Below are 21,746 nucleotides of genomic sequence, written 5' to 3'. Positions count from 1 at the left end.
GCATCCATAAAGAATTCTACACACACAAAATATCCAAAAAGTCTTCTTTAAGAAAAAACTGCTGGGCTTTCAAACGTTTGAGGTATGACTACCTGGCTCCTGTTCAAGACCTCCAGCTTGCCCACTCTGGCTATGAGAAGCTGAGTGGCAGTTTCTGGATTATTCTCTCTGCTCAGAAAAGGGTTGTTCCGGCACGACAGCTTCACCAAGCTGCTCAGCTTCTCCAGCTCGCTCACCACCAGCCACTGTGTTTGCCGTAGAACCAGAGTTTGTAACAAGGTTGAAAGAGAGGAAGAAGAGACACAGAGAGAGAGGGAGAGAGAGCACTTATTCAGTAGCACCAAAAAAAAAATTACACCTTAAACCCACCTCAGCTCTAATATTTATGAGGCATCATATAACTCTGAATATCTGTTAAATTATCAAAGAAATTAAAAGTTAAAGACAGAGCAAAAAGGCAGCACTCACATCTGATATATTGTTATTATTAAGAGCCAACATCTTCAGTGCTGGGAACATGGCCGTCTTGAAACCTGTAGTGTGTAAAGACAATGGCATTTGTGACCTTTAATTTGAAACATTGAAACTATGAAGCAACTTTATATGCTACTTACCAGGTTGAGCATCATTGAACCAAATGGTCGATAGCCCTGTCTTGGACAAGTTAAGGTTTTCCAGTCTGAAATGTAATAAGCAATGGATGTTGGGTCATGGGATCAGCTGATAGAAGAATTAAAGAGCAGTTACAAAATTGTGTGAATCTAGCTACGTCAACACTGACCGTGGTAGCTGGCTGATACTGAGCAGGCTATCTTCAACCAAGGGGTTGTCCGAAAGATCCAGAATGGTTAGAGACTCTAGGACCTGCTGTGATGGACTGCATGAGACTGCACGTGTTAGTGCCCCAGTGCTTTTGAAATCAAACCGTTTCAGACTGTATGCTGAGTAGGGAGAGCTCAACACTGCTTACCTCTCGAGTTTTGTGATGTCGTTCTCAGAGACGTATAACTCTTCCAGCTGGGGCCACATGGGGGCGCACTCCAACAGCTACAAGGGAAGGAGAAGCAAAAACTCAAAATAAAAACCCGTAAGTCCACGGTCCACTGAGCTGGATTGTAAGGTTCCTGCTGCTACTTCAGGTGTTGACGCCTTAAATCAGCACCACCTAAAATCGATGTTATGGATAGAAAGAGTTCATGACCTTAGCATTGCCTTTGATAGAATATGTAAGAATGGGTACGTTAAACATTAGCTCATCGTACTCTTTTGGAAAGAGTACGTATCAATGTCTAAAATGGATATCAGAACATAGCTATTCTTGGCGATGGTAAAGAAAGGTATAATGTTGCCTGTTACCTGAGGCCATGTGAGGGTACACTTTTTGAGGGAGAGCACCTTCAGGCAGGAGAAGGCCTGATTTAGTGCCACGGGTTTGGTAGGCACACACAGTCTGTTATGGCTAATGGAGGACAAGAGAACGATTAAATAATACAAATGACACAAATCTAAATGAGACAATGGAAACACACTAAAGTGGACTCTGCAGTACGATAGTTATCAGTCACATACTGTACTACCCTGTTCATCATGGGTCCACAATCTCCCCCAGAAATACTAATAAATAGGATTTTATGTGAACACTGACACTAAACGGCAGAAAGAGTTGGCGTGAGGCAGTGGTGGACTGAAATATCTCATGGGTATTTACATCCAAGTCACTTTGCAGACATCCTACCCCAGAGCAGGTCTGCCACAAGGTCACAGTAAATGCTGACAACCCTTACAGTAAAAGTGTGTGGGTGTTCAACAAAATCCCAGTATCATGAAGCTGACCTGAGTACTAGCTCTCTCAGTGGCTCCATCTGCTCTGTAATGGCTGCCACATCCTCCCATTGGGATAGCAGGTTTGCACTCAGGTCCAGAGAGACCACATCTATTGGTGACTGTTAAAAAAATATGTACAATTGCAAAATATACAAATTACAGTTAAGAAATAAAAAATACTAGAGGAGGTACCTTTTTTGGGGAAATTGTGAGGTGTGCTTGCGGCCGCTGCAGCTGGAGCATAACCTCCAAACATTAATTAAACTTACTTATAACTGATCTCTGCGTGTGTGTGTATACACACACACGCAGAGATCAGTTATATGTGTATATATATATATATATATATATATATATATACACACACACTTTCTAATATATCCCACCCACCGACTATATTTTACATTTACATTTAATCATTTAGCAGACGCTCTTATCCAGAGCGACTTACAGTAAGTACAGGGACAGCCCGATTCCCTAACCGCTCAGCCACCTGACTCCCCCTATATGCAAAGTGCCAATGCACATTATCACCTTAGCGTTATTCACATCATCCGTCAGTGGTGATAATGTTACGGCTGATTGGTGTACATTGCAACATTGTTACATGTATTGAAATATTACTTTAGTAAATTTAGAAAACTAAACTATTAAACTTTGAAAATATCTTTACTGTAATTTCTAAATTTACTGTCCATAGTACTCAACGTGCATTGGCACTTTGCATATAGGTAGTGTGTTTATCACAGTGATGACATCTCTGGAACCAGTGCATCGTGTTGATTGGCCCGTGAGAAGAAGCTTTGTCATATATTGCCTGATCTTCAACAGTAGCAGCTAGTAGAGATCCAACATGTGATACATGAAACCACTGAATGAGGTGAGGCTCCATAGTTTGTAACAAACGTATTGGTTTAGCACTGAAATTGCTTACATCCGTGTCAGCCATAGTATTGGATCATGCTCTCATCCAATGACAGCCATTCCGGAAATGGCATCACTTTGTATGACTGAGCTTGGACAAGATGGGCCCTAACCTTCAAAAATGGTTTATCAGTGATCTTTGGGTTGTCAGCCACATGAACTGAGGCCATTATTTAATCAAACCAATTTTTCCACATTGCATCTGAAATGCTTTCATTCACGGTGAGGGGAAGGTCATCATTGATAATATTGGGCCTGTCTTGGTCTGTTATAATTCAGCATACAAATTGTCATGGAAATTTTGGAATACAGTTATAATATGTGTGTTTTATAATGTGTTTTAAGGGAAGTCTAAAAGTTTGTTAAGAAGCTTAATACAGTGACAGTCGATTCAACCCATTTGGTAGAGATGCCATTTGCAGTTTTATAACTAGGAGACGTGAAGTCTAAGAGACGGGAAGTCTGGGTGATCTGAGAGGGTTCTTGTCACCTGGGGAGGAAGAGACAGCTGGTCTAGAGACAATGTGGATTCAACTGTATTGTTATTGTGATCTGCTGCTCTGACCCTTCCTGTTGCATTGAGTGGGGTTAATCAAATACTTGTTTGAAGTGGCCCGCACAAAGGATTGTGGGACAAATGGTACAGAGATGTATTGTTTCAAACTGTCACTGAATTGAGTAAGCCAATCATAGACTTGATTACATTGATGGATTGACCTTATAGAATGCCATTTGATCTAACGTTTATATAAGGTAGCGTTTGTGATTGTTCTTCATCACTCTGGCGAACGACCTGTGGCTAGCACCTCCTTCGTTAGACTGATCACAAAGTACTTTGTTAAATCTTGATTTGTACAAGCAAAATAAATTTATTGTAACCGCCATCTCTTGACTATTCAAATCTACACAGTGCCGCTAGAATTTTTCCACATCACTATTCAATCGTCTGGCTGGCAAATGGCCCGTTTCCCCTTCATAGTCCATATTTGACCCATCGCTATCACTAACTGAGGACAGCATTTTTCGCATTTTGAGGTATAACTGCAATGTTGCATTCCTTATCTGGGCCATCACCTGTGTTATCCCACCAGTCACTATTGTTAATATTTCATTTAGACCCTTTACTATTTCAGTATTTGCCAAAGGCAAGCACACCCAATGAAAAAAGGGAAGAAAAGGATACGAGGAGTGATTTTCCGGATTTCGTTTTCCACACCAGGTTTGGACACCTCACACATCCTGAGTGCTACAGTGGTAAGGAACTCTTCCCTGAGGAACAGTTGAAATAGCACAACAAAACAGTGACTTTACAATGGATTGACACTGAGTACATTAGTCCACCAAAAGAGCACCAAACAGGGAATGTGTTTGTTCCCAAGGTCATTTGTTATCATAGCTTGTAGCTTTCAAAATTCATCCAGTCTTACTTCTGTTTCTCAGAGACAGCCTCAAAGCCAACCATCTCCACTGTTTTGGAGGAGATGGTTATCTCTTCCTTCAGAATCTGCTGTACTTTCTTGTAGCGTCCTCGGATGGCTGTTAGATAGTCCACCCCAAAACTGGCCTTCTTGGGACGAACAAAGGAACCCCCCTTTGGGTGCCTATAGCCCGACATGAGAACATGAGACGGCTGAAGTGTGTTTATGCACTCAAAATGCCTCCATTTCTTTCATATAAAACTAAGAGAGAACACGGAGGCACTGAAGCCACAAATGTATATGACAGAGACACACAATTGCTGGATTTCACATTCACTGTGTTGATTTTATTAAATAAAATCTCAGCATCAGATTTCAGTGAGTGAAATGTGAATGAAAGGGGCTAGTTCTTTACAAGTATTTAATGAGTATACCGTTTGATAGAATTTAGCAGGGACAGCTTACCTGCATGTAAAGTAGTGAACTCCTTCATGGGTGCCATCATGTTTACCTCGCTCAGGGTTGTCCCACTCCACACCAAGCCACAGCCCTGGGGGAATTTTTGCATGGGTGAATGCATTCTGGATAACCCATCTGTAATTAAAATTATGCGAAAACCAAGCAAGTAATGTGTGGTTAGCACTGGATACATGCTACACTTCAAGACTCGATGTGGAGGTAAGGGGGTGGGTGGGGTGTACCAGCAGTTGGTGGTACGGTGCCAACAAACCGCACCGTGCCCCGCTCTCCATCGCACGATACACGATTCCCTACAGCGTCTGATGGCAAGCCTTCGTCCATGGTGGTGCTGGCGTATGGCTGGTCGGTGACTGGCTGAATGTTGCTTGCTAATTCACCAAACAAGTTAGCTGGTTTGTTTGTAAGTAGCTAGGCAGTCTGTCAACTAGGGGACAGACCCCAGTGTAAAAGAGAACAACGAAATTACTGAATGACATCGAGGGTGATAAATTAAAAGTAGTTCTACCAACAGCATGTCATGTCATCATTAAGTGAACTCCTGCGAGATTGAATAGCTAGCTACTGTACGTGGCTAAGTTGTCAACAACTGCTTAGCTTTGCAACTAGCAGCGCATTTTTCCTTTTACGTAATTATTTATTATGAATAAACCGTACATATACATTTTGTAGAATGTGAGTTTTAACTTAACTTACATTACCTTAGTCATACATTTAGACCCGCTTTGGTTCCTGAGACAGTAGGGAACGACCAGATAACTGGTGGTACAAACTTGCAGTGTGGCTTATGGATTTCAAAATAAAGGTTTCACACATCCAATGAACAAACTTGGAAGAATACAAACTAATAAACTTCCGTACTTTGTTTTTAACATATTTTTAGGCCTACATTGTATTTATTGAGGTAGCCTATATGCTTGGGTATAAATATTAGGTATATCGACATGGCCCTTTATATAGTTATATTATATTGTTTTATATTTTATACTTTATTTGCTTCCAAATTGTATTTTAGATGAGACTATTTTTTTCTCAATAATTTGTAAGTCCTTGTTCATGTAATTCACAATCACATCCTACAATGGAAGAAAATGATGAGAGGGTTTAACATATATTACAAGAGGTGTTGTTTACAGCCAATCATTGTCAGCAAGATTGAAAAAGGTTGTAGGCCTACATCTGGGGACAAACAAAAACATTGCCAATCCAGACACTCCTACTCCTGTAAGCTCCCTCCAATAACTTTCCCTATATAAATTTGTAACCCTAACCCTAACCCAAAAAGACCCATAAGACCCGCGTTAATATCTTTGCCGTCCAATCACCGATTTTATTTCTGAAAACTGCCAGATACTCATGACAATTTAAGCTCAAAGCACATATCATTGGTTAAGGGGTTACTGCCAGTCAAAAATAAATGTATCGTCAGCAACGGCAGCCATTGTTTTCCGAAGCGGAGCCAGAGCGGATACCATGGGAGATTGCCTACAGTGTTAGATTTACAGCTTCGAATTGAAATCGGAGACGATATTATGAGTAAAGACAAGTTTCTTAATATGGGTTGTCAATATTGTCAATTAAAAGTCTAAACTTTTTACTTACGAAGAATTTGTTTGTGGGAGTGACGCGAGTTTTTTCAGGAAAGAACTGCCTGCAGGACAGACAGTTATGACGGTAGTAGCACTGTTTAGCCTCGATTTGAGCAGATTTCTAAAAAACTTAGAAAAACAACATTAACTAGCTAGATTATATACACTGTAAGCTAAATGTACATGCCTTGTTTGGCCAATTCGGTCGATTGTGGAAGAAACTCCAACGTTTTTTAGTTATCGAGAGGAGTATCCAGCCATAGCGCTAGCTACTTTTGGGGCAGATAAATTTCGGTTTCACCCATGTTTCCCCCGTGTTTCCACTAGTCACTAGAATGGTCATAACTTTTAATCAAAATATGATATTTCTAATCTGTATTCTGTTCTACATTGCCCACAGATTTGTGGATATTCCACCTGCTCAAAGTTTTCCTCCATCTTGTAATTAAAGTGGTTAAAAATGAAGTTGTCTGATGAGGTATGGTGGATGGAGAAGTTTTTGTAAAAAATGGCTGCCTGAAATCACCTTGATAAAATATGATTTGCCTTAAGTAATCATATATTTATTCACATCATAAAAATCCCCTAGTTCTCTTCTTCAATATGGTATCAACAGTTAAGGTGTATGATTTAATATGACAATTCATAAAATTTGAATATTAATATGAATATCATATTTCAACAGCATTTGGAATGTTGGCTTAGGCAGGATATCCCACCAACTGTGTTTGAAGATTTTCCACAGTCTGATCCTGTTGATGGGAGAGTGACATGAACAATAAAGAGTCCACGGACTGACATAATTGCAATCTACTCCTACACCCATTGTGGATAGGGATGAGAGAGACCACTCATGTGGTCCCCTTCTTCATTTATGAAGCCTCAAAATCACCAACTCCTGTCAATAGTGACAAATGCTGACATTTGTCAAAGCCTCTTTCTCAGGCCCAAGACTCTCTCTGGAGACAGTACACGCTTGGTATGTATGCTAAGGTAGACACAGAACCAGTGAATCTGGAAGAAGTCAGTGAGAGAAAGTAGGAGTAAACTGTACAAGAGGAAAAGGCAGGACAGAAAGGCTTCATGAGAGGACAGTACAATGTTGGTAAAGAGGGAAAGGCCATCACTCAATGGATGTTATCGTCAGTTATGTTACACTAGCATCAGATCCCTTATGTTTACTCACATAAGACATTACAGTTGTGCCCAGTCAGCATATTGTGTGCATATCTGTTTCCTCAGAACTTCCTTTGATCTTCTTTTTTTACATTTACATTTAGTCATTTAGCAGACGCTCTTATCCAGAGCGACTTACAGTAAGTACAGGGACATTCCCCCCGAGGCAAGTAGGGTGACGTTCCTTGCCCAAGGACACAACGTCCTTTGACACGGCCAGGAATCGAACTGGCAACCTTCAGATTACTAGCCCGATTCCCTAACCGCTCAGCCACCTGACTCATATTGTACTATCCCCTCTTTAAGCCTTTGTGTCCTTCCTTTTCTTCTGATTTGTCAGCAAGATCATAAACAGTTTACTCCTACTTTCTTGACAGATTCCTCCAGTGGCTGTTGCCTAAATTCAGATGTGCAGCAAAGTAATAGGAATCATTCACACTCTCTCTCTCTTCTTTCTCTCACATACAACAGCTCATGGTACATAAATTACACATTCAACCATGGCCCAAAATGGGTCTATTGTACCTTGAGATGGCAGCCTTAGGGGCAGGATTGACAAGACTGGGGTGGCATGGTTTCAGTGCCATGACCTGTACCAGTCAGTTGGCGTGCTTAGGAAACAAAGTCAGGAGTAGCTGTTATAAAACCACTGAACCCTAAGACTTGTCAACAGAAAGGGTCAGCTTCATAAACCCTTTTAGAAATTGTCCAAAAAAAGTACAGTATTCCGACCTGTTTGACGAATGCTAATGCTTGAAATATATATTGTTTTGTTTGTTTTTAATATTTGTAATTCCTACAAAACGTTATGTAGGCAACAATTTGGACATGCTCAGTTGTATATTTTTGATCTTGCCAGTACAAATAACCAGACTGATAAATCTTTAATCTTTTTTTTTTCTAACTATTATAATTGAATCCCATTAACTAGGTTCTACTTGTTATCATAACTCTGACCTCTTAAATCTGAACATGGAGTAGATTGTGCCTCCAAATTCAGTCGTTTCTACGTAAGACCACGCTTTTATTCTGAAGGCGAGTTTGCGAAACAGCAAAAACCGGAAGTGTCCGTGCTTCGCGGCGGGCATCAGCGGAGATAAAAGCATCAGTCATGTGACAGCCGTGACAGACTCGGGTATTTACTTGTTGAACAACTGGATTCTCCTATCTGCAGTCACCTGACTATAGTGTCCCTTGCTGTTGCAGATTGTGAAGGCTCAAGACAAGACACCTTAGCCACTGACAGTAAGTGGGCTTCTTGAATGCATTATGATTTATGAAGGGATCAGTTTAAGGGGTAAATCTCAGTTGTTATCTCAATGTCAGAGTTTAATTTCAAGCCAGAACAAGCTGTTCCCTGTGTATGTATGTTATGTGAGTGTCAGCACATTGTGTGTGTCTGTTTCCTCCCACAGCCATGAACGTTAAAGCAGGAAAACCCACTGGGCTGGTTGCTGCCACCTTCACTCCTCTCTCTGAACAGGGGTACGAGCTCTGGGTCTATACCAGTATGGCCTAGAGGCAAGGTGTCTAACCTAGAACAGAATGGAAACAAGGATCCAATAAATTGGATCATCGAGGACATGTACAACCTAGAAAAAAAGAGCAATAATCTATGTGATTAAACTATGACAAAGCCTAGTGATCAATTGTATCATATCTGTTGTAGGTGCTCTGGAGCTTTCTTGTTCACTTAGGGTGACTTCAATCCTATAACTGGTTGTGTTTTAATGTAATTAAATCTAATGTCCTCTCTCCCCATCTCTCTCTCACACTATTTCTCTCTGTTCCTTGTCTCTTTCACCATCTCTCTGTTCCTCCTCTATCTCCACCATATATCTCTCACCATCTTTATCTCCATCTCTCTCTTCCTCCCCGTCTCTCTTTGCCTCAGTGAGATAAACTTGTCCCAGATCAAGCCCTATGTTGCGTATCTGATCGAGAAACAAAGTGTTAAACGTGTCTTTGGTAAGAGCTTTATCCTTCTCTCTTTCCCTCCACTCCTGCTCTCTCCATGCTTCCATCCTTACTCTTGCTGCCCCTTCATCCTTCATAAAGAACCTGTGAGACCAGAATGTTCTGTGACCTGTAGATATGCTGCTTCTCATTGACTATCCCTTACCTCCTCTCCCTCCCATCCTTGCCTCCCCCCTCTTTCCTCCTGTCTACCCCTTCTTATCCTATTCCTTCTTCCACCCTCATCCCCTCCCCTCCTCCTCCCCCCTCAGTAAATGGTACTACAGGGGAGGGGATGTCTCTCAGTGTGAAAGAGAGAAAGGCTCTGGCGGAGGAGTGGTGTCACCAGGGCAACAACAGGTAAGCCTGAGGGGAGATGGGGGGGGGGTCCATTCACCTGTGTGACTCAGCAACAGGAAGTAATATGTACATGCCTGTCTCGCAACGCTTACTGTGTGTGTGTGTGTGTATGTGTGTGTGTAGGTTGGAGCAGGTGATAGTACACGTGGGTTGTATGAGTCTAAAAGATTCGCAGGAACTGGTGAGTAAGTGATATGCATGCACATACACTGTTGTGAAATTTAACCACAGCATGCTATATCTATTCACCGATACACCAGGTGAGTGCTAAGGCATTAAACAGCAAATGCAATTTAGTCAAGAACTTTAATGTTTGCAAACATGGAAGCATGAAAGAGCTTGCTACCAAGCTCTAGTTGTCTTTCAAAGTAACAATGATTTCCAGCATGCTTTTTATACACCCTCTTATAACGATTCTTCAGTAGCGGACTATAGCTTTCTTACTCGTGTCATCTCAAATAGTTGCATGCCAAAAGTTACATTACTTGAGACACTAATGCTTATCGTTTTTCTATTTTTATCCCGCGGCCCCTTGGTCACTAGTTAACCATATCAAGGATAACAGTGGACTCCTTCATATCATCAGATAATCACATCAGTAGTGATGATGGTCAGCAAAGTGTTGGCATCTTGTTAGCAAATAACAAATGTCAACACTCACAGGAAATTGCAACAATATTGACAGGGCAAATACATTCCAGAGTAACATATCAAACATTTAGAAAGTATACTTATTACTAATATAGAGAAATATCCACGCGTAGACATCCTCGAGTCATGCGTGGTTCCAGAGTGTTTGAGGCCCTCTATTTCTCCAGGCTCGCCATGCTGTTACCACTGGGGCACATGGGATAGCTGTCATCTCTCCATCCTTCCTCAAACCCTCCAGTGTAGGTCAGTACCAACACCTGGCTCCCTGCTGGAACTGCTCTGCCTGCTTGTTCAGCAGTCAGCTCATTGTGTGTGTGTGTGTGTAGATTCTCTGAAGCTGTACCTAAAGGAAGTAGCGATGGCGGCCCCCTCTTTGCCGTTCTATTACTACCACCTCCCTGCTGTCACCGGAGTCAACCGTGAGTACACACAGTCACTCCGACATGCTCACTCTCCCACAAACACACGCTCACCCACGTGCACATACTTACACATGCTCCCACACTCTAGTATAGACAGCTCCATATAGGTGACACTTCTAGGGTATTTCTTGATAATTGACACATTGAGCAACACACTTCTCTCCTCCCTCCCCTCTATTGTTCCCTCCTACTACCCCAGTGGCGGCCAGAGATGTGCTGGAGGGGATAGAGAAGCAGATTCCCTCCTTCAGGGGGGTGAAGTTCAGTGGTACTGACTTGCTGGACCTGGGGTTGTGTGTGAGCTACTGTCCTGCCCACTGGTCAGTGCTGTACGGGGTGGATGAGGTCAGAAATATACCTCCCTGTCTCTCTCCCTCCCTCTCACTATCTAGTCCTCGGGGTGGCTGTGGGTCAGGGGGTACAGCTGGGGGGGGGGGGTGGTGTTAATCGCAAGGTTGGTAGTTCGTCCCAGACTCCTCCACGCTGTGTGCTGAAGTGTCCTTGAGTAAGACATTGAACCTCAAGTTCCTCCCGATGGGCAGAGTAGCGCCTTGCAAGTAAATGGGTGAACGAGAGGCCAAAAATGTCTGACTGCCGCTAAGGTAGAAAAGTGCTATATAAATGCAGTCCATTTAACATGTAATTCTCTTTCACTCCCTATCCCTTTCCAATTCCCTCTCTCTCTGTCTCACTCACTCTATTCTTCTTTAGCTCTCTCTAAAACAAACTTTTTTGTTTGACTGTTTACATTGTGTGAAGAAGTGCTATGTGGTCTTCTTGTGTTTCATCAGCAACTGCTGGGAGGTCTGGCCATGGGTGCCTGTGGAGCCGTGGGCAGGTGGGTCTCCGTCTCCTCTTTCTCCTGTCCCTCTTTCTTATGACTCTCCCTCCTCCCCCTGTCTCTCCCTACCCCCTCCACCTGTCTCTCCCTTTTCCTCCCGTCTCTCCCTCGTCCTTCTTCCACCTCCCCCACCACCTCTTTCTCTCCCTTCTCTTCATCCTCCTCCCTCTTCATCATATTCTAATCTGACTTTTCCAAATTGTTGATGCTCCCATGACAACCTTCCTCTAAGTGGATGGGATTGATTTTGATTTGGGATGTACATTTGTGTGTCTGTAAACCCAACATCTGACTGACCTTCTGCCTTCCTCCTTCCTCCTCCTCCCCACCTCCTCCTCACTCTCTTCTCCTCACCCTCCCCTTCCTCCCTCCAGCACGTACAATTACATAGGCTTGATTAACAACAAGATGCTGGCTTTGTTTGAAGGAGGTGACCTTACCACAGCCAGGGAGATAGAGGTAGGCCAGTCAGACCTGTCTGGCTGTCACACATTTGATTTATACCACAATCAGTCCCATCAGGTCCCAATTATAAGTCAATTCAAATGCTCCTTAAGGAGCTTGCTGACATGATTAAAACAGGAGTGGTGTTTTATGATGCTGGTTTCTCCCTACAGTTCAAGATCCAGGCTGTCATGTCTGACCTCTTCAAGCTAGGTGAGTGGATGCCCGCTGCTTACTTGTCCGTGATGCTTTGGCTTTGCCTTTGTTGTCTGGGTTTGACCTGTGTCTTGGTGTGCGTGTGTGTATCTGTGCAGGTTTCGACCTGCCCATGAACAAGCAGCTGATGAGTGAGGTGTCAGGTATTAACTTGGGCCCCCCCCGCCTGCCCCTCCAACCCTGCGACCCCCTCCCCATCGCCACCAGCGCTCTCTCCCTGCAGCGGCTCCACCACATCCTGGACAGCTCATCGGGGCAGAAGTCATAGGTCACCGTTCTTGGAGGGGGGGGTGTCAGCCCAGTGATCTGCAGTCAAACACTTGATCAAGAGATCCCCATGTGTCGATTTGCATCTGCTAAATGAATGCATTGCATTATTATTTTCAATATGGTGCCTTTAGGTTTCACTAGAGTGGTAAGATCAGCTGTAAGAATGAAATTAATGCAGTACAGTACATTCCTGTGGGCCAGTCCTGATGTTGGGGTTAATATAGAAATGTGCTCCACACTCCGTCAGTTTACTTGTCCATGTGTCGACTCCAGATCGCTATGGAAACGGGTTCTGACTTCCTTATTCCTGTCAAGCAGTAATAACACAGAGACAAAATGGTGTTTACTGTCATGTTTTCAGCAGCCAGAGAAACACTCCAGACTTTCAGTTCATTTGCCACCTCTTAGTTGATGTGCTGTCAATGTCCATTGACAGCCTCATTATTTGAATATTACTGTACTCTATTGCAATGGAGGACATTGCACTACATTAACTAGGCCTACATCACTACAACAACATACTGTATTAAGACTAGTCCAACATACTTTTTGGCCCAGTTTCCCCAGACATGGATTAAGCCTAGTCCTAGCCAAAAAAAGTTTTGGATGATGGAGATCTTCATTGAATTTTTATCTTACTTTAGGACTAAGCTTAATCCATGTCTGGGAAACTGGACCTTTAAAATATATATTAGTCCAGACTAAAAAGGGAATTATGTACGTTCTCAACTTTGTAAACACACTTGCCAATGTCTTAATAAATTGATACCTTTTTATATGGTTATTTTTGATCATTATTAAATGTAGGCCTATACATTTGTTGTCATGTTTGGGGCTCCAGTGTGTGTTCGAACAAGGCCAAAAGTGATATACAGTATCAGTTGTCACTTCTACCAGATTGAATGGAATCATTGAATGATCGGATGATATACGGAGATGATATAACATGTAGGCTACATTATTTGATCATCTACTTCAAAGATATGAACATTATTTTTAGTGTTACCGGGGTGACTCTCGTTTACGTAGGAACCTTTGGTACTAAATCTGTAGTGGCGGTAGGAAATATTGAGGTGACGGACTTTTCCAATGGATGGAAAACGTGAGGGGAAGGGCTTCGAAGCGAGAAGATAATTTGATGTTATACAGTTTTAAAGTTCAACCTAGAACTTGTTATTTAACGGCAAATTTCCAACACTATTAGCTGTAAGTGAATTGAATTATAAAACTGTCAATAGTAAAGTTGGAGCAAAAATCTGTAACGGAGCTGGTGAAGTGAACCATGAAGAACCATGAAGTGACCATGAAGAAAACACTTCACGGGGAGAGGTTTGTAATTATTTTTAAATGTTCTTTACTAGTACTAGTACGAATAACTTCAACGACTGGAATGCCCCACCTATGGTAAAAGTATATCTGGCATACATTTACTTTAAAATAAAATTTACTTTTGTCAAATTCAGATGGGACAAAAATTCTTAATCATTGAGTATGCAGCCAACGTTCATAAAAACATGAACCGTAACTACTTTGAACAGCTGTATGGGAACCATAACTTCCCAGGGAAATGCATCTGTTCAAACTAATTGTCGAGCATCACGTTTTTTTTCAGTAGGGGGGCGCAAGCAACCAGCAACCAATCTGACTATATGGTTGGATCAGTATCAGGCAGCTTGTTTCTAAAGGAAGCTTCATCCAGCTCTAGATCGCTGGCAGCTTTATTCTCATCTGCACCTCCAGCCAAGGCCCTCATTTATGTCCCTGCACCGAAGGTAAGCAGTGTTTGGAGTAGTGTTACCTTTTTGTGTGTTAGTAATGACACAAAAAAGTCAGTCCTCTTTTTTTTTATGCCTTACGTACATAGCCTGCTCCGAAGAGCAAACAGGAGGATAAGGGAGATGCAGTAGTAAAAGGCCCAAGCAACCAGCTACAAAAGAAGGCTACAAAGAGAAAATCTGCTGCTGACCAGAAGGTGGAAAACAGGTGTGTCGAAAATGAAAGGAAACAGAATACAATTAAAGACTATTTACATTTCTTATGAAATACATACATGTTTGCATTCTGTATTACATGGGTGTTGCTTTATCTTTTTGCTAGATATACTTTTGTTACAATGCAGCTAGATACGTAATGCAAATGTCTCTCACACACTCTTATTCAGAGAGAGTGCGCTCCAGAATGCAGATGCAGATGAGAATGTCACCAAGACACCCAAGAAGGTGAAGAGGAAAGTTTTAGATGTGAAACAGGAGGGCGCTATGGAGGAGGAGCAGAAGAGGCCAACAAAAAGACAGAAGACTGAAAGAGTGGAGGAGAGGATAAAGCTGAAGAGGACAGTGTTTGTTGGCAACTTGCCTGTCAGTTGTACAAAAAAAGTAAACCTAAAAACTATTTTTTCATTTTTACCAGCATTGGCCGTGCAATGATGCTTGGTACACAGGGATTCCACTGTCATGGGATGGAATATTTATAGTCAGGGAATTTAATATTTATTTCAAACTTTGGTTTGTCATGTAAATGAATACATCCTAAAAGTATTGGAGTATTTTCATAGAAATGACTCTTACAAAAACACCCATTTCGGAAGCTAGCAGTGTTGGTGCCATATTTTAGGCCCACTTTAAGTATACGGTCATCGTACTGAAAATTTAGGAGTCATACAATTGTGAAGAAAATACACTTGTCAAATGGTGTGTATACAGTTTCACACAATGTTTTAACATTTTATATAACAAGGAAATCATTTGCTAATTTAACTTTTACAGACCCTGAAAATAATCTTCAAGGACAAAGGGCTTATTGAATCTATTCGTTTCCGATCACTGGTAAAGGCTCAACTCAACTTTTTACAGATGTGAATTGTCTATCTACCAAGTTAGACACAATGATCTGTGACTGGTAAAACACTTTTTCTTCACAGGTGAGGGAGGATCCTGGCATGTCACGGAAGTGTGCTACCATTCAGTAAGTAACTATTTTGGAATGTTAACAGTATCTAGTATAATAAACAATTTGACACATTTTCTTAATTTTAATAATAATTTTTTTAAATAAATAATTTCCAATCTGATGATGTAGGGTTTATTTGGAAGGTGAAGGAAAAAGAAAAGGGACAGGTTGAGTTATAGTTGTGTTTTCCTCCTATAGACGCAAAGTTCATTCTCAAAGAACAAGTATCAATGCATATGTGGTATTCAAAGATGAGGAGGGAGCTGTACAGGCACTGGAAAGGTAAGGTAAACTTAAGTGAGTTACATTATGTGCTACCTGAAAACAAGTAATTTAGATGTTGGGATGAAAATCTTGTGCATTATGAAAGACTTGGCTCATCAAGGTATTTATGGCCCCTATGATTGCAGGAATGGCATGGAGATTGAAAAAGACTTTCATATAAGAGTTGACAAGGTTTCCCAAAATTCCCTTGTAAGTGTCCTTTTATTGAATTGTACTGACTTTAAAATATTGAAGCAAAACCTGCACATCATGTGACAAATTTCCTGAGTTTCCTCAGTAAAAAAATAAAATAAATGCTAATGCCTAAAACAATCTTGATTTTTAGCATGACCACAAGAGATCAATTTTTGTTGGAAATCTCCCATTTGGTGAGTATCTTTTCTAGTACTGCATTAGATGTTGTTTGTAAATAGGAAAACAGTGCACTGTTTTCTTCTTTAATGCATGTTTCCTTTCAGAAATAAATGAGTTGCCTTTACGGCAGCACTTCGAGGAGTGTGGTACAGTGGAGGGGGTGCGTTTGGTGCGGGACGTGAACTCCGGGATGGGCAAGGGATTTGGCTACGTTTTGTTTGAGGTGGGACACAAAAATACACACTGTTAATCACTACTGTTAATCTTTATTGATAAATTATTGTAATCACTTGTTAATATAATCTGCTAATATAATTTCTGCTCCTGTTAACAGAGTGCAGATTCTGTCCAGCTGGCTCTGAAGCTGAACGGTTCCAAACTCCAGGACAGGAGCATTCGTGTGAAGAGGTCTGTCCCAAAGGACAAGGCCATCAGAATGGCTTCTAAGAAAGGACCTAGAGGGAGGAGAGACAAGGGTCCTAACAAAGAGACAGAAGGAAGAGAAAAAATGGTCAAGGTGAAGGACAAAGGTACCGATAAGGTTCAAGAGTTCAAGAGAAGACCACGGCAGGGACCTCAAAACAAATCCATGGGAAAGACGTTCATTAAGAGTCCAAACAAATACCAAAACACATCCTCCGAGTCCTTCAAAGGTGAGATGAGTGACCCTACCAAGAAACCTAAAAAGAAAGGGCTGAAAAAGAAGCTCAGACCCAGGAGGAGCCAGAAGACTGTCCACATTTGAAGAATCTGTATTGAAGTATTTAACTGTAAATGTATCAGATATCCTGCCCATTCAGATGTGGTTCGGAGTTTTTGCCAGAAATACCACTGAGGTTGTATTGTAAGGCTGGATGTGTGTGTTATACATGTGGGCTTTCAACTTCCTTACCAATATTTTAGAGAATTTACTTCTTTTTTTGCCTATTAAAATGGGATAGACGATGGGGAAACATTCAATAACTTGATTTCAGTGTTTCATCCACCTTTTATTTTCATTTCTTACAAAGAGGGATGGCCTCTTCAAAAGAAAAAGCTTAACATTAAATCACAGTAAAAGTATTTTGTCAGACCATTTTGTTTTCTCAAGACCCCCCAATATTTTATAACCTAACACCGTTTCGTACAAAGACATTTAACACAAACAATAAACCAGTTTAGTGGACTGTGAATGATGGGGTAACTTTCCCTCTGCATACAGTATATTTAGTCTTAGCTACACTGTTAAGGGTTAGGGAGAGTTTTGCCAACTTGACACCTGTATACAATCAACTTCATTTCTGAATAAGTGAACAGCATGACAATGTGATCAATGCAAACAATGGGAGGGAACTGTACAGCAAATGTTGCTATTTTCATTTAGACATACAGGAAGCTGCAAGGACAGATTCAACCCTCGAGGCATTGTTTTAAATGAGAATGATGATGTGAACCAGGTAACACAACATTCTTTCATAGAACTGTTTTTTTGATGTTGAAGTTGGTCGCCACAGGATAGGAGTATTTTCAAGCAGAGGAGTTTAGTCCAAGGCCCTCTTATTCTATATCGTCTTCGCTCAAGCTCTGTGCGCTCACAATACGCTGTTGAGATGAGAGAGGGAAAACCGTTACCTCATCTTCTACCTCAACTATTTACAAAAGCTCAGGAAACAAGATGTTTTACCAGCAAGTCACTCACTTGTATCCAAAACTTTATCAGTTTAACCCTTGTGTTATCTTCGGGTCATTCTGACCCATCAGTCATTGTGACCCACCATCGTATTGCGACAACTTAACCGCATACAAAAACAAAGTGAAGCATTTTCTTTTAACCGTTGGGCTGTCTCAGACACCCCACATTGCGAAGGTTAAAATAAAAAATGTTTTATTTGTTTTTGTATTGGGTAAACACAACGATGGTTCGTTATGAACCTTTGGGTCATGTGACCCGAAGGCAGCACAAGGGTTAAAAACAAACAAATCTTAAGCCTTCACTGGGTGCCTTAAATTCTGACTTGTGCAAGTGCACGATTATGCAAGCTGCCAAAGATAGTCTTCATACAGCTCCACCAAGGCGGACTGGCAGTACTCAATGGGCAATGATACTGGGTAAGCAGGCCTGGTACCTGGCTGATGGTGGGTAATTTGGTGAGCAGCATCTGGAACACGGGCGGTGGCAGGGTCTGCTGTAGGACCTGCAGCAGCTGCTGGGGCTGGCCACACACGGCAATGGCGTTAGTCAGGTGGTCCACACCATTCTCATAATCTCCTGTAGCGACCACCAGGCCCATAAAGAGAGAGTGTCGATTACTGGATAAAATGGGAGGTATCTGAATGGATGGTGACTTCCTACACAAATTAACAATTGCTCAAAAGTCATTCATTTTATTTAAGCAGGGAAATCTCAGACCAGTCAACTGTTGTCCAACTCCTATGGGGCTGACTATGTAGCATAGCCTAATCACTGCTTGAATCAGGGAGAACAGGTTACTGTTATTAGCCATCATCAAAGTTCGCTACTTAGGAATATGTTCCCACTCTGTAGCTTTAACGTATCACTGATTTAAATCTGCTGAATGGCCGATATAGAAGATATATGTCATATTGCTTAAATCAATCCAGGTCAGTGATCAGTAACACACCAAGGAGGATGTGATGGAGGAGCACTGTTGTGACCTAACTAAGAATGGGAACTAAGACTGAAGCTTTTTCTGGTAAATTCAGTTGGAACCAAAGCAATTTAAAGAACAGGACTTCCACCGCTATAGAATATCGTCCTTTTGTTTTTTACCCTGGGCCAACAGCTCTTCTCCCAACTGGATCTCCTCCAAGAAGAACTTCTGGACAGCCTCTGCATCCTTCAAGTCGGGGAGCTGAAAGACCAAGGCACCCGATGACATAGTTCATAATCCAAAGCAGATACAAGACTGACCACCTGTCCGAACCTAAGATATTCTTTAGTGGACATGGGGGCATTTGTCATGCAACTTTATGAATTGAGCATGTGACAATGTAATAGTTAAACTTCTCATAAATATAAACCCAACTTAAAATATTTTCTGTAAATCCCTTTTCGGAGTGAACAACATTAATAACTGGAGACACTTAATAGTTCTGCTCCAATCACATGTCAGCATCATGTTAGCTGTAGTGTGGATCTACATTATTGATCATTACATAAATTCACAAGTAATCCGTTCCACTTTTTTCATTGGGATTTTGCATTGATGCTGTCAACTGACCACTTCTGGAGGACCTTCCCAGCGGCCATTCTCTCCAATGCATTCCCTGACTGGCTGCATGGGCATGCTAAGGACTACGATATTTACACAACTATATGTTGTGGATTTGTGCTGTAAAGGAGGGGAATTTAACCCACCACCTCTTGATTAGTATTCAGACGCTTAGGGCTTTACTTACCCCAATATATACAGTGCAGTTTAACTACAACATCTATAAAGTGATTCTCTGTCATGAAATAATATTGAGTTTCCATTATGTTACAATATTGGATTGCTATATACAGGGAGTCAGATGGCTGAGCGGTTAGAGAATCGGGCTATTAATCAGAAGGTTGCCGGTTCGATTCCAGGCCATGCAAATGATGTTTTGTCCTTGGGCAAGCCACTTCACCCTACTTGCCTCAGGGACAATTTCCTGTACTTACTGTCAGTCACTCTGGATAAGAGCGTCTGCTAAATGTAATATATCTATTGTCCGTATGTTCCTGTTGTGAAAATGTTTTTAGCCCTAGTATCAGGTCTATTAAACTCTCCTGGTCTGTTGTAATCAAATCAATAATCATTTTAAAGCGTACATTTTAAGGAGTCAGATGGCCGAGCGGTTAGGGAATCAAGCTATTATTCAGAAGGTTGCCGGTTCGATTCCCGGCCGTGAAAATGACGTTGTGTCCTTGGGCAAGGCACTTCACCCTACTTGCCTCGGGGGAATGTCCCTGCAAATGTAAATGTAGAGCAACCCTTACCTTTGACAGTCCGGACCTGTCCTGTGCCACCTTCTGCTTTCTCCTCCCTAGAGGTGAATTATAAACACATTTTAAATATGTTGCATTGCATTTTTCTGCATATTTTTTACAAAAGGATTTAAAAGTTAGACAGACATTCATGATTGACTTATCGGAATCCGATTTTATCACGTTTGAACCTCTGCTCTAAGATTATCCACAAGCTCTACCCACTTCGTTTGGGGAATTTACCAACCAAGATACATCGTAAATAATGGCATCACACTAGCCAGAGGCTGACATGACATTGATGTAAATACAAACTAATACAAATGGCATTATTAACATGCGTTGTCAAGCATAAAAGTAAGATTGTAGAGCCTTTATCAGCAGCAAAACAGAGCAAGCAGGTTTGTTCCTTTCATTAGACTCGTCGTGGGCTGATTACCTAAAGAGCTGCTCATCATATTTGTCAAACTAGGGTTAGGGTTGATAGGAAGATGATTTGCAGTATGTTGCATGACAGGTTCTGTGTAAGCAAGCTTTAACTAGTTAGCTAACGTTAGCCGCGTATTATATCAATGAATCATGCTCGGCTAGCTGGCAAGCTAGTTTGATGGCTAGCACACTGTAGTCCAGTTAGAACAGTGATTTGATTTCTTCGTACTGGGAGACACTAAAATGTTTTGCTAAGTAAACTAGTCTCGGGTTAGCTAGCCAATTCGCTTGCTATTATCAGTCTAATTAGCAACTAATCCATGTGAGAAGATGTTGGATCGCTAGAGCTAGATCTAGTTCTAAATTGCCAACAGCCAGCTACCCCACAATTAAGTGCAAGTGCAGTGTTCAATCAATTATTCAGAAAAAAACAACTACAGTCGAGCTACCCGTCTAAACCATACCTCGGAATACGAAATAGTTTAACGTTAACAGTATTGCTTTGGCATTGGATTCAGAACATCACCTGACTTTGTTTCCTAAACCGGGTGTACACGGTCGGTAGGTCAACACTCACGTTCTCGGAGCCTGTTCTTGAAGTTGGGGTCACTCCGTCTTTTCCTGTCGAAGTAAATGCAATAGCCAACAAAAAGAGCACCGCAAACACCGGCGGCTATCGTGCTCGATCTACCGCCCATCATAACTTAAATAACGACTAATTGTTTTTCGATATTTGAATGTGAATAGAGGGCTAAGTTTCAGAGATCTCTCATGACCCCACTGGCGCAGGCTTGTGCGAAAAAACCTACAGTACAGGACCCCTCAATAGCTTGACCAATGGGGTGTCACTACTGAACGCCTGATTGCAAATGATTAAACTCGTGATTTTAATTTTGTCGGCAGGTTTGATTAATTGCACCTCATTTTTATCATTTAAAGCCTGGAATAAACTATTATCGTTGATAATAGTTGAAAGAGCAAGCCTGCTCTTTCAAGATGGCGTCCCCATTAATGTCTATGAAAAGTGCTCAGTGGCGCAGTGAGGCCAGACCCTCGCCCCTCGGCTTGAAGCAAATGCCCCGGTGGATGTAGGTGGTATTGCATTTCTTGTTAGACATCCGGCTCTTCCGGTCGTTTTTATTCTATTAACTCCACTCAACATTTACAAAACTATCTCCCTGATAGTTTCACTTTTCCTGATTTTTGCTA

The 21,746-nt window shown here is 41.6% G+C and overlaps 4 protein-coding genes across 8 annotated transcripts in view; 2 read left to right on the top strand and 2 right to left on the bottom strand.

Moving 5' to 3' along the window:
* Positions 1-5,447, bottom strand: part of tbce (tubulin folding cofactor E) — a 40,559-nt gene extending 35,112 nt beyond the window's left edge. For 2 of the 4 annotated variants that reach the window (XM_062448817.1, XM_062448820.1), the window contains exons 1-12: positions 5,345-5,447; positions 4,868-5,070; positions 4,632-4,716; positions 4,176-4,349; positions 3,932-4,017; positions 1,834-1,933; positions 1,357-1,459; positions 971-1,047; positions 782-877; positions 615-679; positions 469-533; positions 93-245 (exon numbers count right to left, since the gene is read on the bottom strand). In XM_062448817.1, coding sequence (XP_062304801.1) covers positions 93-245; positions 469-533; positions 615-679; positions 782-877; positions 971-1,047; positions 1,357-1,459; positions 1,834-1,933; positions 3,932-4,017; positions 4,176-4,349; positions 4,632-4,716; positions 4,868-4,967 — 1,104 coding nt within the window. In that variant the 5' untranslated portion in view covers positions 4,968-5,070; positions 5,345-5,447. Of the gene's footprint in view, positions 1-92; positions 246-468; positions 534-614; positions 680-781; positions 878-970; positions 1,048-1,356; positions 1,460-1,833; positions 1,934-3,931; positions 4,018-4,175; positions 4,350-4,631; positions 4,717-4,867; positions 5,071-5,339 lie in introns of all 4 variants that reach the window. The other 2 variants (XM_062448818.1, XM_062448819.1) reach the window with 2 other exon arrangements.
* Positions 5,448-8,480: 3,033 nt separating this feature from the next.
* On the top strand, positions 8,481-12,905 carry npl (N-acetylneuraminate pyruvate lyase (dihydrodipicolinate synthase)). Of its 2 annotated transcripts, none has more exons than XM_062448498.1 (12): positions 8,481-8,653; positions 8,824-8,893; positions 9,303-9,376; positions 9,637-9,724; positions 9,848-9,905; positions 10,543-10,618; positions 10,702-10,794; positions 10,997-11,142; positions 11,589-11,635; positions 12,013-12,097; positions 12,196-12,295; positions 12,397-12,905. In XM_062448498.1, exons 2-12 carry the CDS (start codon positions 8,826-8,828, stop codon positions 12,564-12,566), a joined length of 1,005 nt encoding a protein of 334 aa, XP_062304482.1. In that variant the 5' UTR covers positions 8,481-8,653; positions 8,824-8,825; the 3' UTR covers positions 12,567-12,905. The 2 variants fall into 2 exon arrangements, with proteins under 2 accessions (XP_062304482.1, XP_062304483.1); XM_062448499.1 differs by having other exon boundaries at positions 8,485-8,653; positions 12,256-12,295.
* A 735-nt stretch (positions 12,906-13,640) lies between these two features.
* rbm34 (RNA binding motif protein 34) lies at positions 13,641-17,124 on the top strand. The gene is made up of 11 exons (XM_062448093.1): positions 13,641-13,897; positions 14,181-14,340; positions 14,433-14,551; positions 14,730-14,943; positions 15,334-15,393; positions 15,489-15,532; positions 15,716-15,799; positions 15,928-15,991; positions 16,128-16,170; positions 16,261-16,379; positions 16,491-17,124. Exons 1-11 carry the CDS (start codon positions 13,851-13,853, stop codon positions 16,899-16,901), a joined length of 1,365 nt encoding a protein of 454 aa, XP_062304077.1. The 5' UTR covers positions 13,641-13,850; the 3' UTR covers positions 16,902-17,124.
* Positions 17,125-17,132: 8 nt separating this feature from the next.
* Positions 17,133-21,505, bottom strand: tomm20b (translocase of outer mitochondrial membrane 20b). Its single transcript, XM_062448094.1, has 5 exons — positions 21,115-21,505; positions 20,121-20,167; positions 18,927-19,008; positions 18,262-18,404; positions 17,133-17,737 (listed from the first exon to the last, which is right to left on the bottom strand). The coding sequence occupies exons 1-5, from the start codon at positions 21,236-21,238 to the stop codon at positions 17,693-17,695; spliced, it is 441 nt and encodes a 146-aa protein (XP_062304078.1). The 5' UTR covers positions 21,239-21,505; the 3' UTR covers positions 17,133-17,692.
* Positions 21,506-21,746: the final 241 nt, after the last annotated feature.

Source organism: Osmerus eperlanus, chromosome 22 (genome assembly GCF_963692335.1).
Source record: "Osmerus eperlanus chromosome 22, fOsmEpe2.1, whole genome shotgun sequence".
In the NCBI taxonomy this organism is placed as follows: Eukaryota; Metazoa; Chordata; class Actinopteri; order Osmeriformes; family Osmeridae; genus Osmerus; species Osmerus eperlanus.
Note: the sequence above shows the minus strand (reverse complement) of the source record. Positions and strands in the feature narration are given on the sequence as shown.

Coding starts and splice junctions, on each gene's coding strand:
- npl (XM_062448498.1), top strand. CDS start 8,826: ATGAACGTTAAAGCAGGAAAACCCACTGGGCTGGTTGCTGCCACCTTC. Junction 10,795..10,996: donor TGCTGTCACCGGAGTCAACC/GTGAGTACACAC, acceptor CTACTACCCCAG/TGGCGGCCAGAGATGTGCTG. Junction 12,098..12,195: donor CCACAGCCAGGGAGATAGAG/GTAGGCCAGTCA, acceptor ATGCTCCTTAAG/GAGCTTGCTGACATGATTAA.
- rbm34 (XM_062448093.1), top strand. CDS start 13,851: ATGAAGAACCATGAAGTGACCATGAAGAAAACACTTCACGGGGAGAG. Junction 16,171..16,260: donor TGTTGGAAATCTCCCATTTG/GTGAGTATCTTT, acceptor GTTTCCTTTCAG/AAATAAATGAGTTGCCTTTA. Junction 16,380..16,490: donor TTGGCTACGTTTTGTTTGAG/GTGGGACACAAA, acceptor TCCTGTTAACAG/AGTGCAGATTCTGTCCAGCT.
- tomm20b (XM_062448094.1), bottom strand. CDS start 21,238: ATGATGGGCGGTAGATCGAGCACGATAGCCGCCGGTGTTTGCGGTGCT. Junction 20,168..21,114: donor CAAGAACAGGCTCCGAGAAC/GTGAGTGTTGAC, acceptor ATTCACCTCTAG/GGAGGAGAAAGCAGAAGGTG. Junction 17,738..18,261: donor AATTACCCACCATCAGCCAG/GTACCAGGCCTG, acceptor TCATCTCAACAG/CGTATTGTGAGCGCACAGAG.